The sequence below is a fragment of the Octopus sinensis genome, linkage group LG2, assembly GCF_006345805.1.
Source record: "Octopus sinensis linkage group LG2, ASM634580v1, whole genome shotgun sequence".
Lineage (NCBI taxonomy): Eukaryota > Metazoa > Mollusca > Cephalopoda > Octopoda > Octopodidae > Octopus > Octopus sinensis.
The window spans coordinates 106,746,474-106,766,503 of NC_042998.1; the positions used below are offsets into that span (position 1 = coordinate 106,746,474).

Consider the following 20,030-nt stretch of genomic DNA (forward strand, 5'->3'; position numbering starts at 1 on the left):
TGAGGAAAGAAGTGGATGTATCAGTAGCCTTAGCAAGACCTCCAAGACTAGTGAGATTGATGCCATTAACATTCTGCTTGAACTATTACAAAAAAAAATGTGTGAGTAGGGACTGACATGACATTCTGAGGAGAAAGACATGCTAAAGTGGCTATTTCAAGGCCGGGGAAGTAAGACAGAATATGGGTGACAAATGGTGGAGATATGAGTGAGTCAGAGCTGCCTGAGTGGAAATGGCACTTTGCTCCAAGGAGCAGATTCTAGTGTAGAAGTAGTTGTAAATACAGAGAAAAGAGGTCGCATATTTGTGGACCAATATGGAGTGTGATTGTGATTCCATGCCAATCACTCAAGTAATTTATTTGGATGCAGTCTAAGATGTGTCTGTGTGTGTGCACATGTGCATGTTGCTGCTGCAGCAGTAGCATCAATATCTTGGGTGTGAGAGCAATGTTACATTGTGGTATCATCTGAAATTTGTGGAAGATTAGTTGTTATTTGTTGCTGATATATTTTCTAGCTCTGTAGTGGATGACCAGTCTTTGAGTTGTAGTTCTTTTCTACATGGAACAGTTACTTTTACTACACAATACCCTTTTTCATTGCTAACAACTAAAACATTAAATAATGCTTTGTGGTGTCTCTCAAGCAAAATGTAATTGATATAGTAAGATTTGATAAACACATTTACATAGACATAGTTTTCATGAACATCCATGTAGACACAAACAAACACTGGTTATTTGGTAATAATTCCAAGCTAAATTTTCTTTCTCAATTACAATTAAATATTGTAGGGAAGAAATAATTATGTTTCATTTTTACAGGGTGCTAACAAGTTTCCCGGTGGTGGTAGCCAAGCTCCTCTCATGAGAGTGAAGCTTTTGCAGCAACTCACTGACATGGGTTTCAAGGTAAGCTTTCATTAAACTATTTTGTTAAAGGAATATCTGAAGCTAGCTCTCATAGACCAGCTAAATATTTTCTCTTTTATCAATCTTACAGTGTATTTAAGGAGTGTTGATTAACTGAGTTTTTTTTTTTAAAGTTAACTTTCCCTCCCCTTAATTCTATGCATTTTTCATGTCTCTTTGTATGGAGGATCAAATATATGATTTATCAGCAATTATAGAAGTTGTGTGGTTCATTGGATACTGTGTGTTAGCTTGAAAGTTTAATTCACAAACTGAAAGTACAACTTTTTTTTTCCTTAATTTTTCTCTTCTAAAATCGTATTGCATTGCCGTTTATTTCCCTATTGTTCCCCTTTCCAACCTTGTTATTTCTTGTTGATATATTTTGTTTTTGTTAACTTCTACTTTCTATAAACCATTTTTTTTTATGTATTGCCTCTTTGTATTACCCTCAATGCTTTGTAACCTTGTAAATAAAAGAAACTTATTATTATTATTATAGAGAGATGATGCCCAAACTGCCCTGATCAACCATAACATGAACTATGATAATGCCCTCGGTAAGATTGTAAATCAAATATTGATTTTCTATTAATTTATGACCTATTAATATAAATAATATGGAGGTTACTTAGATATACAGATAGTTAGCAAGACCATTTTGGTCTCAAAATTTGTAATATGTGATTGGTTTTAAATGAGATATTAAAACATATATACTTCAAAATAATATTTTCTAAAACAATACATTCACTGGGAATATATCAACTACAAATAGTACAAAGTATTTCCATGAGTAAATCATTATATGTTCTAAGTTTCCTATTTATTGGGATATTTTTTATTTCACCAACAGCTAGTCAGTTTAAAAGAAAAGAAACTCATTTCAAGTACTAAGAAATATAATGCTTGTAATTGATTTATACATTCCTCTATTCTAATTTTGTATATTCTAATTATACTTTGAAATTTGTATAATGAAGATAAGATTTTCGTTATTTGATTAGTTTCTAGTTTTCTATTTAATTAGTTTGGTTGTCTTATGTTTTATGACTTGTAGATTTTCTTTAGCTATATCTAAATGATCTGTTTATTTAATCATTTATTTAATAAATGATCTGTTTATTTACTTTTTTAGCTGATTTGCGACAAGGTGCTACAGCTATGAAAAAAGATGAGGATGTATTCCAAATGGATTCCAAACGCAAATTATCTGGAATTATTGATACAGCTAGTGGCTTAAATGATGACATATCTGATAGTCAGTCTGACAGTAGTCATTTTGTGCCTAATATCTCCATGCAAAATACTCCATTTCCAACTGCTCAATCTCAGCTCTCCAATCAGTCACACACACTCCCTCATAAAGCAATCTCTAGTCTACCCCCGCCTATTATGAGTAATAATCAGAATGCTATCCTTCAGCAAAAAGTTCTGCATAAAATGAACCAGCAGCAACAACAGCAGCACCAGCAGCAACAACAACAATCATTACAAATGAGCCAAGGCCCTCAAACACAGCCATCGCAACAACAGCAACAACATCAACCAGCAACACCTCCTCAAGTGCAATCACATCCTCAACAAGTAATGAACTCTACACAGGGACCGGTAGGTGGTCGTGGAAGTGGTGGTAGTATTAGTGTCAGCACTAATAACCCTGGTGCTAGTGGAAATACAGTTACTGCAGGAGGGAGCAACACTAGTGGTGCTGGAAGTAACAACCAACTTCCAACCACTAACACTGTGCAACAGCAGTTAGCACAGCACCAAATCTTGCAACAGCTTCGAATGGCCGTCCAGGCAGGGCTTATCAGCCCACAATTGCTAAACCAGCAATTGCCTCCTCCAATGCTCCTTCTTTTGCAGCAACTTCTGCAAATGCAATCAGGCTTGCAACAGCTTGTTACAAGGCAGCAGTTCCTACAGCAACAGAACCGAAATGGTAGTGGTGGGAATGCCAGTCACACTCAAAAGCAAATGGACCAAACAATCAATCGATTTAAGACACAAATGCTGCAGCTACAGCAGCAAATAGCTCAGGCCCAGCAAAATCTTCCCAAACCTCAAAATATACCTGAACCAATAGAGGCTTTCTCACCCTTGCAGAATGATATGACCAACATATCCATATCCACCTGCTCTCAGTCCCGTCTTCTCAACCAGTGGAAACGTCCTTCTCCTGATAAAGATGCCAATATTCCCCCTGATCCAATGATGAATAAGGCTGTGGGTTCCAAACCTCTCCATCACCCTATGTCTTCTTCAAATTTAGGAAGATATGACTTGAGTCTTGGCCTCAGTGATTCAACTTGGTCAAATGCCCCCACAACTTCATCCCAAAATTGGCCCAATGTATCTCCAATTGGAACAAATAGTCAAGTTGAATCTTCCAAAGACATTTCTCAAGTGAAGGAATCTCAATCTGCTAGCTCTTCATCTGCACTCAATTTGAATGATATGATTCCAGAATTTGTCCCTGGTAAGCCCTGGCAAGGAATTACTGGTACTAAAAGTGTGGAAGATGATCCATACATCACTCCAGGAAGTTTTTCTCGTTCACTGAGTGTTAATACTATAAAAGATGATTATTTGAATAACTTTTCCTCTAGTATTACCAAAGCCGGTCCAATTGTCACTTCAGAATCATGGCCAATGAAAGACTTCCCTAAGACAAGCAATTCATCTCAAACAATTGGTGGTGGAACTCAAAAGAATTGGAGCTCAGCTGATTCTGTTACTACTCCCACCAGCTTCACTTCTGAGGTCTGGGGTGTGCCTTTGCAACCCAAATCTAGTGGCAATTCTGCTCGCCCTCCACCAGGCCTTGTTCATAACAAAACTACATCAGCATCCACATCCAGCTGGAACAGCAGCTCTTTTCCTGGCAGCCGTCAGGTATCTTGGTCTGGAAGATCAACTGAACCATTCCCTTCAGGTTAGTGTCATTAGTCTCTTAAAAACAAAAATAACCTTTACCTTAAATGTTAATTTGAATTATGGTTTTCAAACTGCTTTGAGGAAGTATTTGTTTATTCAGTGTTTTCTCTCAACTTGATATATGTTTTGAAAAATATGTAACATTTTAAGTATGTTAACAACTAGGTTTTTCTATTTCTACTTGGTTGATGTTTTAAACAAATTTTTCAAATATTGTATTAAAATAAGATATTCAGTAATCTATTTAGAGTGTAAAATAGCTGATAGAACAAATAAGAGCTGTAAAGGTAATGTAGCTGAGAGCTCAAAGTACAAGAGTATCAGCAGAAATTTATGTACTTCAATGATAAAGATAATTTTGATACTATGACGGGTGTCTTTCCACTGCAGCAACATGTGATTCGTGATTTCTTCTACACATCCATCCCTTGAATATCATGGAAGCCCTGCCACAGTCATGGGTATTACCCTTCCCAATAAAGCTATAGTTACATTATGCTTTTGTAAAAGATGTCTAATTACTAAGTCACCAATCAATTAATCTGTTGAAAGTGCACTAGTACCTATTCTGACCAAGACACTTATCTTTCAACAGACAAGTCCATTTCACTGTGAGCAGGAATAGAGGATGGTTTCGTTCACCTCTAATCATTTGTAGCACGAGAAATGTTGAGTATTGTTTTACATATCTGGGTTCAATTCATAAAGAAGTTTTATCAGATATTTACTGAAGGATCAAATTTCAAGAGTTTTGAAAGAACAAAAAATATTGAGTTATAAATAGGTTATCTTGTAGATAAATTCATCACAAATTTACTAGCCATTTGGAATTTTGCTTCTGTTTGAGTTTTATTAATGGCAGATATGTTATTATTCTCCTAAAAACAATCAAAAACTTATTTGTTCTTCAGCTTGGTATTTTTTTTTTGTTTTCTTTTCTTTGATATGATAGTCTTTAAATATTTTTCCACGTTTGATTGTTGATGTCTTTATTTATGCTGTCAAAATTCTCCAAGACCTTTCAACGAATGGCATAAAAAAAATCTTTTCTTTTCAGAACTATTTTTGTCAGTTATACAGCTGTACAAATTTTGAAATAAGGTGAAATATGATATAAAAGCATAAAATCAAAAGTAGATATATATATTATTATGGACTCATTATTAAACGGTAGATAAGGGTTTCACAATTTTTTGCTGAACAAAAACACAGATTTGTTTATAGTGATCAAATGTTTGTGTCACACATTAGCTCATTCCCTCCCATCAAATCAACTTTGGTCAAAATGATCACAGCAACATGAAATGAAGTATTTTGCTCAAGAACACAACACACCACCCGGTCCAGGAATCAAGATCATGATCTCATGATTGCAAGTGCAACACTCTAACCACTAGGCTATGTGCTTTCACTAAATATATGTATACATAAGCAAGTCTGCTCTATGAGGATAAAGTGACATCTTGGTGTGCTTCTTCCTGTTGCAACAACCCATGAATCCTGTTTCTTTCTTCTCACCTGTCTCAGAGCCTGTACAAGGGTCACAAGCACTCTTCTCTTTCTCCTATCTGAAAACAATAAAATAAAACTGTAGAAGTCTCTATATTATATGAACTTAACTGGAGCAGGCATGGCTGTGGTTAAGTTTGACAGCACTGTGCAGTACCTTAGGCAATGACATGTATATGCATTGGAAAATCCAGAGTTTTTAAAATGTTGGATAGAATACCTTATGGTATTTGTTATCTCTCTATCTATTCCTTGAATTCAAATCAACTTTGTTTTTCATCCTTTCAGGGTAGATTTTAAAAATTGTACCAAGCCAAGAGTGGTGGATTAGTAGAATTGTTAGAATGTTAACTGGGATGCCTTGCAACATCTGTGCTGCCCCTGTGCATTCTGAGTTCAGATCCCACTCTGTCATCAAAACGTTGACACTGATTTTCAACCAATAGATAGTATCAGCAATTCAAGAAACTAATAATGTTGTTACTTAGTTTGATCTGAAGGTCAACTGCCACCACAGTGTTTGTCAGTGTGGGATGGCAAGAAATTGATTCCTCAAATGGAAATATCTAGCAGTAGAGTGATTCGTATTGATTCCTTCCTTTATGCTCAGTTAACTTTTGTCATTGTCATTACCTGATGTTAACTAAACATATATCTAACTATTGATATTAGCTAAAACATTTGAAGGCACTACTGTAACATGTATGCAGTCCGGTGACTAGAGCCAGTTAAAGAATAGACTTTTACCTCATCGAAATCCATATATAAAATCATGGTAGTCTTCCTTCATGTCAATTAGTTCTCTGTATTCTTTATTCTTTGATGAATTATTGCTATTTTAGCTTATTTCTATTCTTACAATATCAATACCTACATTGTATGTTTGAGTGTTTGTGTATTTTTCAATTCTAAAACTCAACATTTGGCAGAAATGCTTTGAGTTAATATCTTGGGATGTCATATTAAAAACAGTATAAATCAAAAGGTGTGGAATAAAATTTCCTGTAAAAATTACTTAGTCCTGCATTGCATAAATCTTGTTCTAATAGTATTCATCAAAAACTTGAGTGCTATTTATGAATGTTAATCCAGTGAGAGGCAAGGCTCTTTTTTAGACCCTTTAGTATTTGAATTGTCAGAATAGTTAATAAAAAAAAAGAGGGTTAAATACTTCTGTTTCAGTTACAAATAGTTAAAGAATTTTATTACAATTCTTGAGAATTATTTCAAAATTAATATGTATCCATGTTTATTTTCTTTTTAAACATTGCATTATGCATGTCACACACAAAGAAAAGAAAAATTTGAGAACATTTTCTTCATAAAAGTAGTTTCTTATAGTTTATCAAAAGCTATTGTAGCTATAAAACATTTTAAACTTATATTTTAAGATCTCTTTTTACTATTCCTTATAATTATTCTTTTCAGTCAACTCGTCCGCATCATGGGTTGTAAGTAACTGGTTGGTCCTCAGGAATCTCACTCCCCAGGTCAGTTTTTCTTTTATTTCTATACATTTATCAATGATAAGACTGTCAAAATGAAGTAGAAGTAAAATTTATTTAAATAATAATATGATCCTTACAAAGTATAAATCCTAATTTGATAGTTTATTTTTAGAGTTTGATCTCAAGTATATATTTTTGATAGCATCTGAATGTTCTCATATTGAGCTATATGCAGATTATTCTCTTAAAGTTAAATGGAGAAAACTTTAATAAAGTTTTGTTGTTTAACTTACCTAACCAATCATTTCAGGTTTTGGAAACCTGATGAAAAATGAATATTAAATGTATTAGAAAGTTTTATTATATTGCAATCTGTCTAGAGCCTTCAATTTCTCTCAATGTTATGTTTGAAGGTAATCCTACAGAAGCTTATAATATTGAACTAGCTATGTTAATGGAATTCCTTCTAGAAATTTACACAAATATGTGCTGTTTGAAATCAGCATAAATTTTTTTCTAATAAAAATATAAAGGAAGATAACATTGGCAACATTATAAAATATTGAAAATATATATATATATATATATATATATATACATATATACGAAAGAAGGTTTGAAAATGCAATTTTAAAAGATGTTTATTTACTTTACCGGTTTCACTCTTTAGAAAAAGATTGTCAAAAGTAACATGTAAAAGTTTGGTTGTGTTAATTATTGGTTGTCACAAAATGCTACAATACATATATACAGTCTTTGGTAACAAGGACATGTTAAGAACATAAAAATGTTTAACAAGTTCATGAAAATATTGGGCACAAAAGATTCCAACATCAATATACATTCTCAAGAAAATGTTAAAGATAGTTTCCAGAAAGAATTATTAAAAAGTTCAGTGGAATATTGGTATTGTATCTGTATATTCATACATGCACAGAATATTGGCTGTCATATAACGTCCAGTTAGTATATTCAGTTATTCATTTGCAGTGAAATGTTATTTTAGCCTGATACAGTTTTGCAAGAGAAAATATTTTCTTTTCTTTTTTTTTAATTAAATATTGCAACTATATTAATATTTATTTTTTTGTTTATTTTATTATTCCAGATTGATGGCTCTACTTTAAAAACTCTGTGCCAACAACATGGACCTCTGCAATTTTTCTACCTTAGCCTCAACCATGGCCAAGCCCTTGTACGTTATTCATCCAAAGATGAAGCAGTGAAGGCTCAAAAGGCTTTGAATACTTGTGTTCTTGGAAACACAACCATATTAGCTGAATTTGTTTCAGAACGTGAGGCTAACCACTTAGTGGAGCAAAGTTCAACTACTTCAGCAGCACCCCCATCCACTAGTCAATGGTCGCAGTCCTCTCAATCAGATTATCGGCCTCCACCCCCACCACAACCTGGTGCACCTCCACACTACAGCAGCCGCAACGAAAATCACTGGAACATGCCTGCTTCTGTTCAATTTGGAGGTTTTCCAGGGAACACTATGTGGAACAATAGCCTCTGGGGCGGAGTTGCAATGGATGACCATGGTTCTGCTCCTTTACTTGGCAATATTCTGGGGGGAGAATCTATGTGATTTTTTTTTTCTCCCTACCCTGTGAAAATTTTTATTCTTTTATTTTTCCTCCATCCAACTCACACCACACTTTCTTCATTGTACTATATTTGTCTTGTCTCTCTATCACTTTGTCTCTGTCTGTGTCTCTCTCTGTGATCTCTAGTTTTTATTTCTTATTTATCTGACTCCTACCCAAATGGCTACACGTACATAAACATAACCCCTTGTCCTTTCACTTGTTATTTTAAAAACAAAAATAATGAAACAACTAAATCTCCTCTGTGAAACCAGATCTCGTAGCTTTCATGGCAACATATTCATTCATACTTTGTTCGTTTTTGTTTTTCTTTCTATATATTAAAAGAAAAAAAAACATTGTAAAAAAAAAAAAGCAAAAAAAAAGATCTGATAACCATGCAGCATTATAGAGAATGAAATTTAATTTGAAAAGTCATTTAATTATATTATAAATTATGAATCGGGTGCAATCAGCTGTTGTATGAACTGTTTTTGAAGCAGAAGAAAAACAAATATACACACATATATATACATACATATATACATATATATATATTATATTATATTATATATATATATATATATATGTATATATATATGTATATGTATATATATAAACTTTCCCACCCCCCATTCCCCCAAAAAAGTGACAGTTAAAGTTGACCAGAAATAGTCAAATTTTGTCATGTGATAATCTTTTGAAGTTATGCCTAGTTTTATTGTCCAATGCAATGGAGATATAACTAGTTCCTACAGCAGCAACAGCAGCTAGGAACTGCTGGCAGCAGAAAGCGGTGCTTGTTCAAAGCCGTATATAGACACAAATCCTATTGAGTGAAGAAATGACAAGATTAGAAAGAATGAGTGAGAATGATAGAAATGATGTAGAGCTTATGCTTACTCTGATGATGTTGATTCTTACCTTCATGCATATGTAATAAAACCAAGGTGGGTAAAAAAAAAATTAGAAGAAAAATATAGAAAACAGCAACTATGTATGACTGAAAGATCTAGGAATTGTGTAATTGAAAGAATAAGGAAAGCATGTATGATTGAAAGAAGGAGGTATGTATGATTGAAAGAACAAGTATTGCTTCTTCAAAACAAACAAAAAAAGAGAGAAAACTAATTAATAATCTTGATATACAAAGTATATGGCCAATTTTTAATTTTTATGTTCTTGTGAAAAATATTTTTAGATTATATGCCATCATAGATATTTTTTTCCTTTCGTCGTAATCTATTTTTTCCACTCTTTTAAAATGTTACCAAAGGGTAAAAAAAATTTTAATAGTAATTTTAATTGAGTTGAAACTTGATCAACAATTTACATTTTTTTTAAGCACATACTAAATAAACAGTAAATATCTTTGAAGAATTTCCAAATATCAAACAATTCCAAATTATTGTTACATTTAAAACCAACAGACTAGAAGCTAGTTATTTTGGTTTAGAATGTTTGCAATGACAGTCTTTAGAGTGGTGATACAGAAAATAGCTGATAATGAGAAAATGTTTTTCTTATTTTTTACTTTATTTTTTATTTATTTATTATTATTATTTATTTTTTATTTTTTTTGTTTCCTTCTGAAATTTGACTACAATCTAAAAATATTTTGTCTGTGCCAAAATAATGTACGATTGGTTTGTGTTCTGTCACAAAGCATAACCATTTTTTCATACTACAAATGAGTTAATTTAGAGAGCAAAAAGATTTTTTGTAATTAAAATTAAGATAAATAAACATTTTTTTTTTCTGTAATTTTTAAATATATTTTTGTAAAAAATCACTGCTTAGAGCTTCTAATTGTAAGTTGTTGTGAGTTAACATCATGGTTCATTAAGTATTGTATATTTTCTAAGAAAGAAAACAAACACAAATCTAAAATCATGCACAATATAAGACTACTTGCATTAAAAAAAAATTCTATTATAAAAAAAAAAAAAAAAAATCTCATCAAACTAAATTTGCTGACCTAGCTATTGCTAATAGCTGCATTTGTTCCACTTGAGGAGAATTCCAGAGAATGTAACATTTAAATTCAACTGTTTGAAATATGCATCGAATGTGGGTGCAAAATCTTTGGTAGGGTACAAGAAAATTTCGTAAATAATTAACCAGATCTCTGCATTTTTTAAAAATTATTATCATCATTATTATTATTATTATTTCTAATTATCAATCTGCCTCTTTTCAGCTGCTAAATTATAGAACTGAACAAGTTGCTTAATCCAAAACTTTCTAAAAGCAAACATGAGGATTGTTTACAGATTTTTAAAAAAGCTGAAAATGCTGTTAGTATTTTCTGAGGTAAGCTCTTCCATGATATATGTATATGTATGTGTTTGTGTGTATGTATATGTATGCATATATACATACACACCTGCAAACACACAAATACATTGTGTCTGTGAGTGTGTATATCTATATCTATACACACGCACATACATACATACACATACATATTATTCTGTACATTCTCCTCTGTGAATTTGCCAGTATTGATCAAATTTTTTTTTCAACTTTTTAAACCAATGTTTAAAAATTATCAAATGTGGTGTCTTTCTGTAGGGAGAGGGGGTTGGTAATGCTATTCACATTGCCATTCATAATTTCTATAAACCACCTAAACTCTGTTCTTATCTTCATTTGTCATTCTTATTTTTCTTACAACGATTATTTTAGTGAATCTACATGTTCTCTTATTCCTTTTCTTAATTTAAGTGTATGGTAGTTTGTATTAATAACAAGAAGTTATTATGTGAGAGTTAAATCATTTATTCATTTTGCAACAATGTGATGAAATATTCCTTTTAACTGTAAATGACTAAAGGCACAGGAATAAAACCAAACAAATTAAAGAAACAAAGCATGAGAGTTAAGCACATATAAATTGTATTAACTTTGACAAATTATTTGCATTTCATAATTACATAGACAGGGATTCCTCCCCTTAAAAAGATAACAAGTAAAAAAAAAATTTAAAAAAAAAACACTTTCATTTCAATTTACTTTTCAGCAATTTTTTAAAATTAAATTAATAATTTTGGGGTTGTTTAATTTTTGGCTTCAAAATATATTAAATATATTGAGTTTAAAAACAAAAATACAAGATGGGAAGTAAAACTAAAATTGATATATAAATATTTATTTTTTTCATTTGATTTTTATTTGAACATTTAAATTTTTTAATTGCTTTTCTTTTTTAATAATGGTGTGAAATTTGTTGCTAGCCTTCATTTTGTGATATTTTCTTTAATTTAAAAAGAAGGAAAAAGTTAAAACAACCTCCACCTTCCCTAAAATTAATAATAAACAAAAAGGCAGTCTTGACTTCTAAATAATTCAAGCTAACAGTTTTGATCAGTTATAAGATAAAAAAAGGAAGGAGTTTAAGAAAAACCAAAAGCATTAAAATACATTCTAGTAATAACAAACTGGAGAAAAAGTACTCAATACCAGAAGTAGAGTGTCAATTTAATTTGATCAGCTGAAACTAGAAGTTTCAAGAAACATTATACCTTGTTTCATCAGTCAGTCATTTTGAATCAAAATGGTTGGTTGATGAAACAAGCCACAGTGTTTATGGAAACTTTTGGTTTCAGTTGATTGAATACATACATGTGTGTGTGTATATATGTATATGTGTATACATATATATATATAAATACACACATACACTCACATGCATGCACACACACATGTATGTATATGTAGTATATATATATATATATATATATATATATATATATATATACACACATCCATACTTACAGGTGGCATTTCAATTTTGATTTGTGACAAACTTTTTGGCCTTGTGTAACATTTGAAGATACATTATCAGAGTAAGCTAATTATGCTGCTGCCTTGACTTGAGTCTATTGGACTATTTTATACTTACACAAAAGATGATTGAACAAATCCATAAATCATAGATATGTGTGAATATTTGTATGCATAAGATATATGTACACATATAAATATGTATATACATGTGTGTGTATATGTATGTATAGCATATATACATGCATCTTAGTACTTTTAAATTATTAAAGAAAAAGAAATTAGGGACAAATGGTCATTCTCTTCATCATCAAAATATTTTAAATAAATTAATTTCATTCATTGTTAGTCATTGAAAAACTTCATCTTAAAATAGATTTGTAATTTAAAAGTGAGTAATTTTGATTATATAACTTTTAACAATTTAAACAATGAACCAAGTAGCTGTAGAAAGGAAAACATTGCAAATTGATTAATTTTTAAATTACTGTATTTTAAAAGAAAAAAAATTTTTTTTTTCTTTTCTTTTAGAAGTAAAAAGAAAAATTTAAATATATTTAAACCATGTTATTATTGTTATCATACTAGCTATAATGATAGTAGTAATAATTATTATTACTATTATTATTAAAATAATGACTATATCATCATCTTTATGATTAACAAAAGCAAATTTTAAATGAAAAACCTATTTGAAACCAACTAAACAACGCAGTACCCTTTTCTGCTACGAAATGGCTTGTGGCAGCTTGATGAAAACAATACACAAAACACTCATAAAAACATAAATAACACTGCTGAGTCTGTTGAAATATTCCTCTCTCTCTTTACCATTTTCCCCCCTTTGCAGTCATTACTTTCTCTTTCTTTTCTCTCTCCCTCTATATCTCTTTTTATACGACAATCAATGTGAAAAGGCCTTGTTAACTTGCCAGTCGGGCTGTGTGTTGTATGTCGTATCTTTCCCAATAACAACCTATTATAATTAATAAAAAAAAAAAGTATGTCATTTGTATATGTGTTTGTGAAATATAATCTACATGTATGTGTGTTGCAAAATGTCAGTGTGTCTGTCTGTGTACCCCAAATATACTGAATAGATCTTGCACCTGCTTAATTATGACTTGCTGCTAGAGAGGCAGATTTATCACCACAATATCAATAATAATTACTGCCACAGCTACTGCTAAAACTCAAAGCTGCCTCTTGTGGCTTGTTTTGTACAAACCTATTTAGATATTTTTATGTCTTGTCTCTGTCATTGACATGAGCACTTCTTTATATATTATGTGTGTGTTTGTGTGTGTATATATATATATATATATGCACACACATGCACACCTAGTTACACACATTGATATATAATGAAATGTTTACAATATACTATGACATAAATATGTATATATAAACACACACAGACAACCACCTTGAGTATATGTATGCATTTTAGCTTTTATGAATTAGTTCCAATTAATTTTTAAATCTGTTGTTTGTGAGTGATGGTAAATGTTTCCCCACTTCCTTTTTTTTTCTTTTTTTTTTTTTTCTGGGTTGTGGATCAAATAATAAGGTATTTTGTGTAGCCATAGGAACTTGTGTATATTAACTTGACACATTCCAGTATTAGAAATGGCAGCTTTTCCTCAGGTCATATAGCACTTTCGTAGCAGTTGTAATAGATTGTTACAGTTTGGTGATTTTCATCCTTTACTTTTTCTGCTTTTATGTATATATAATTTTTAGATGTGGTAATCTTCTGAATAAGTTTTTCTTTTCTGGCTAAATAGAAGATATGAAAATTTTTATAAAGGCAGAATACAAGCTTTAAAATGTCAACTGTTAAACCTAAATATTAAACAATCGTATTTACACCTCCATCCATCTTTTTCATCTCATATATATATATGTATATATATATGTATGTGTGTGTGTGTGTGTAAATATATATATATATCTGTATATACATAATATGTATATATGGTTTATCCCTTCCAGAAGTTTTTAATAGTGGTGGGCATTTAAAAACAAGTACTTCCACCATCTGCTTCTGACAGCTAAACTATAGCTTGTACAAGTACCATATGAACAAGAGAAGATTCTCATCTCACTGTATTAGTAACTATTCTGTTTTTCTCAAGAAATTAATCCATTCTAAGTACTAAAACACTTAGATTTGTCATTAGTTAATACTATTCTCCTATCAATATTCATTTACTTTTTAATACTAGTGTATATGCTTTTGAAAATTCTGTATCTCATTTCTGACTGTTTTCTGGAATTAGAACATTTTGTTTTTTTCAAGTTTGTAATTTTTTTTTTTTTTTTATTGTGGTCATTTTATATTCCTTGCATTAGTTTGTACTTTTCAATTTATTTTAACTTAGTACATACACCGTCAGTGGTGCAGCCAGTGATCCTCAAACACTAATACACGTGTACTAATATTGCTATTGTGGTATATGTTTTGTTTTCTCTTTTATGTGTTCTTACATCTTTTTATTGTTATAAATAGAAAAATAATTGAGATCTTCCCAGTGAAGTAAAATTTCACCATTATTTAAAAAAAAAAGAAAAACACTAAAAAAAAGTACATTGTAAAATACATTTCATTCGGTGATTACTATCTTGGAAAGGAAAGCAAATTTCCTTTTCAGAATTTCTGCTCAGAAGTTTTTTTTTTTTTTTTTTTTTTTTTTTTTTTTCAATCAAATTTTAAGTCTAATATAACTCAGTGTGTGCTTTGAGCTTAATCTGTTCATATACTTTCATTTCTTGATTTTATTTTTGTCTTTCCTCTTACATTACAAAGGTTTGAAATACCTTCAATAGACTGGTGCTTTCTGTTAAATATCTAATTCCTATGAGGAATTTACCATCAAAGCCTCTTCACTTAATAGGTCTTATTTTACTACGCAATGACCATACTGCTGGCTTTCTGACATTTTACTTTAGTGGCCTTATTAAACCCATACTCTCATACATCCACACACGCATACAAACAGCATAGCAACAACTATTAAAAGTACAATAAACAAAGCATACTGTATAGTTAAATTGTTGCCAAGAATTTTTCAACATTTGTTTCTTTCTAAGTTATATATTACGGGGAAAATGCATTCCCTAGTACTTGCTCTGCTGTTTAAGTCCTTAATTATCTCATTGCAGCATAAAATTAATCTTGTATTTTCAATGTAAAATAGCAGAAACAATTTTCTAAAGTTAGATGTTAGTATCATTACTCAAAATTTTGGAGGCCCAGTTAAGTTTCAATAGAATTGTTTATCAATTTTCAAGGAAACACAAATTACACTACTGTTTTAAGTTATTCCAGGATACTTTATTTAAATGAAAAGAAAGAAAAGGTGTTTATTCCATTTAGTGATGTGATTAATTTGACAAATATCTGAACTGTCCATAATGGTTCACTGATGTTCTGTGATGTCTTATGAATTTCTGCCAGCCAATCAAATATGAATCGACAAAAATGAAGCAAACCAACCAAAATATTATAAGGAAATGTATTTAAAATTGAAAAAAAAGTTATTGAAGTAGGTTTGGAGAAAGCACTGTTTAATATGTGACAAAAAAAAAAGTGTAAATTAAAAAGCTTCCAATTTTGCTAAACCATGAGACTGATTCCATATTCACCTCATTATGTTGACTTCTTAAATACTGGTAATATTCATTTTCATATAGATTCACCCATATGCAACTCATTTATATCTTAACAACTAGAATCTAAGAATTTATCGTTTGTGTATTGTAAAACTGTGATAATCTATGCTTTTTAAAAAGTTGAAATTATTTAAACTGCTTAATCTGGACTTTCTAGATATAAAAAAAATATATATATAATTTTTAAAAAAGCAAAAAAAAAATTTTTTTTTCTTTTCCACTCAAAAATATCTAAGAGGCATTTTGAATTGTAGCGAAATGTTTCATTTATAGGAAGTCTTAGTTCCAGTAATACATATCTCATTATTTTTATTCTTCTGTTTCAATTGGCTGTAACTAATTCTGCTAACAACTACAGCTTTTCTAAATTCATCTATTTTTCTTTATCATTGCCCTATGGATGATATTCTAAAAATTAAAAAAAAAAAGTAAAAAGCCAAATTTTGGACAAATCATTGTCCCTCACTTTGAACCTTATGCATTTTAAAACATCATTCCTTTGAGTTATTGGTCAGTAACTGCAATGTCTTTTTTATCTTGTTTTTTTTTCTATCCTCTTCATTTCTTTCTTCCATTCCATCCTTTTATCTTCTATGAGTATTTCATTGGTTAAAGGAGAAAGAAAATTTGTCAACTGGCCCCTCATGTTCTTATTCTGCCTGTATGTCTTTTAAAATATTTTGATTAACAATAACAACAAATTCCTAAATATTGATAAAGAATATCTTTGCATTGGTGCTACTCTAAGGTTTCTTATACAGATCTTTTCCTCTTTTTACTTTATTATATTTTGGTTATAGGAACTCATTATTTTTCATATTTTACGATTGTTTTGAGTTTTAAAGGGTCACAAACACACACACACACACACACACACACACACACACACACACACACACACACACACAATGGAAACAAAAATCTAAAATTCCTTGCCTTGAAAATTAGTCAGCAGCTCTCTTGTGCCTAGCAGTTGTGAAGTTACATTTCATTGCTGATCTCATTATATTGCTTTTACCTCTAACTGTATAGCCCTCTTTTACTATATCATCCAGTTAGGCTATCATCTTGGTTGTATGTTTTTTGTTTTGTTTTTTCTTTAATTTTCTGTAGAGTTAACCTTTTGAAATACGAAATTTATGTGTTAAAAATATTGTTGAAACATTTTTAATTTCTATTTTCTTACTCTCTAATTGATAAATAGAAAATTGTGTCTTCTTTCCTGCCTTTTCCTTTTTTTTTTTTTTTCTCTTGTATTTGTTAGGGAAGGGCTGGGCCTGCAGCTGTTCTGATCTTCATGAGGGAAGAATTACAAAAATGTTCTAGTCTTTATATCCCAATCTTTTAAACTGCTCCCAATTATAATATGAATGAAAGCTGTTAAAAAATACAAAATTACTTCTCAGTATATTAATATACAATGTATGAATATCAGTGGTTTCATTACAGGTGTGTGAAGTTGGTAAGATACATCAAAAGACTCCTCTGGAGCATCAGTCATAATAGTGGCAATGGACGGTTAATATATAGTGTTAGAATAATAAAATTCATTTTTCTGTTTAATTTCCATTGCTTTAACATTGATATTCTATATAAGCCTATCTGAAATTGAATTAAATTGAATCATGTTTATTTAGGAAAAATTCTAAATCCTGCCATCATTCCACTATCAAATGACAATTCTTAAATGTTGAAATTTCAGTCACTGCCCACTTTCTCTTCCACACAGTTTGGTTGTGGAATAAGAACTTTGCTCTGTTTATCCATTTATTCAGCTCAGAAGCTAGTAAGGATCTCAGCTGATGAACCAATAATACTTGCTGGTTTAATTTTTTTTCTGTTCAGAGCATTAAAAACAACAAAAAAGTCTATGAAAAAAATTTTAAAAGACATCAAGATCTACTTATTGTAGTTATTGCCAAACTATATTACAACTTCTTTCAAATCAAACTTAATTCTGGTTTGTTTATTTTCATTCAATAAATTAAATTTATCATTCAAACAATGCAAATAACTTTTACTGTAGATATATAAATACTTAAAATTTAAAATTAAATAAAAAGAAACAAAATCTGTCGTAAGCCTTCTAGTTTTAAAAATTATGCTCAAATTAAAAGTAAGACAGTCAGATTTTTTTAATTGCTACCAAAAGCCTATACTTTTCTCCTTTCATAAAAAACAAAAAACAAAAAAAAAAAATGTTGCCAATTTTCAAATATAAAACATGTAATAAGAGAGCTGTTGCTATAAACCCACAATGTTACTATCAGTTTAAGAAGTTTAATATTTTCAAAATTATTATTTGAACTCTTTCATTCATTTGATAAGATTAGACATTAGTGACTCAGAATAAGATAACTGGACAGAATGTCTTTCAGTATTTAGTTTCATCCTTCTGTATTTGGAATTCAAATCATGCTGGGATTGACTTTACTTTTATTTCTCCAAGAGTAATTAAAATAAGTATCAATCATGTACTGTGATTGACTTAATTTACTATATTCCTTCCCTGCAAAATTGTGGTCTACTACAAATGTAAAACATCATTAGCTTTATAAAGTTGGCAAAATTCTAAGCTCATTTTAAAAATTAGTTGGAATTTCATCTTTTTCCCTCACATTTTATATTTTAGTTTTTCACTGAAACTTGACAATCGACTACTGATTTGTAATTATGATTATCCTTTGGATCCAAGCCATTGTTCATCTTTGTATAGCATTCTTTAATTCATTTTCTACACATTTTTTATTCTCTTCTTGCCTCACACTTGTCATAATGCTCTCTTTTTCTCTTTCTCATATGATGCTATTGACTGTCTCCCATATATTTTCCTACCTTTGTAAGTTAGCAGATATTACTGTTGAGAAAGCCTCATTAATTACTTAGTTTTATTTCTATCATTTCTTCAATACTTGTGTGATTAAACGTCGCTTATTTTTGTAAAATCACATTTGGAATTAGAAAACATTTCATTGGAAATGCATTAAAAGTTGGTTGTCTTATGTCACAGTATGGGATTATTTCTCTCATACAGAGCTTCAAACATTGATCCTTTCAAAGTCCCTAAAAAACCTGATCTGACCAAAAATATATCCATACTGGAGATGACATAGACATACATGTATTTATTTCATAGGTTCAAATTGGGAACATTGAATGCATTTATTCCTGTTACTAGGTTTAAATGCTGGTCCAGACTACGGTAATAAATATACTGCTCAAAGAATATGTGAATATTAGACAAAAAGAAAGCTTTCAGACATGTGCTCCTGATTAAAAGTTACTTTCATTGATCTCTTTGTCATTTTGTAGTTTTATCAACGACATACTGCTAGAAGTATTATGAAAGATGCTGTTCAGTTATATGTTAAGACGGTTCATAAGTTAGAATATTGATGAACTTCAAATATAAGCTGGAGTTGTGCAATCATTCTGCCTTCTCTCTCTCCATTGTCTTTCAAGGACCATAGCTTCCTTACTTCTTATTTCTGTCAAAATAAAGCCCTCATAGATACTGTGATAGAAAGTTATTAATTATTTTTACCAATTTCAATCAACTTACTTTCTGTTCTTGGGTTTTCTTATTACTGTTATTGTTATTATTATGAGTACTTTCACGAGGGTGGTGTGAGGACTAAGACAGTAAGGCATTGGGCTAAATGCTTTACAGCATAAAGTTTTGCCCCTTTTGGATCTGAATTCAAATCCCACCGGGGTTGACTTTGCCTTTCATCCTTCTTAGGTTGATAAAATAAGTACTGGTTATATTCTGGATCAATTCAGCCAACTGTATATCTCCCTTAAAAATTTGGCTGTGTGCCAAATCAAAAGAAATCAATTATATAGTATCATCAATATTAATAACATTTCTTTTTAATGGATTACTGGCTTTTTGTTGGTAATTTGAGAAATTTTTACAAAGAGAAAACTAGTCTGCTTATCTAATATCTTTTCCGGTTCTGCCTTACTCTTATTTAAATAACAAGCTAAATATACTTGGATATTTAATTATTTATTATTGGTTTCTTTTCTCTTTTCTTTTATTTTCTTTTTTTTTTGTTTTTGTTTTGGTGCTTTATTTATAGCTGATTTCATATTAAGTTTACTTAGAAACATTAGGCTCTTAATTATGAAGAAGCAAGGCATGTGAAAGAAATGTCAAATTTCTT

General features: G+C 30.5%; 1 protein-coding gene across 6 annotated transcripts in view; it reads left to right on the forward strand.

Annotated features, from left to right (window-relative positions):
* LOC115232609 (trinucleotide repeat-containing gene 6A protein) overlaps positions 1-9,518 on the forward strand; it is an 88,163-nt gene extending 78,645 nt beyond the window's left edge. For all 6 annotated transcript variants that reach the window (XM_029802588.2, XM_036498781.1, XM_029802586.2 and 3 more), the window contains 5 exons: positions 828-914; positions 1,417-1,474; positions 2,053-3,852; positions 6,792-6,853; positions 7,920-9,518. In XM_029802588.2, the coding sequence (XP_029658448.1) occupies positions 828-914; positions 1,417-1,474; positions 2,053-3,852; positions 6,792-6,853; positions 7,920-8,402 (2,490 nt within the window). In that variant the 3' untranslated portion in view covers positions 8,403-9,518. The remainder of the gene's footprint in view (positions 1-827; positions 915-1,416; positions 1,475-2,052; positions 3,853-6,791; positions 6,854-7,919) is intronic.
* Positions 9,519-20,030: the final 10,512 nt, after the last annotated feature.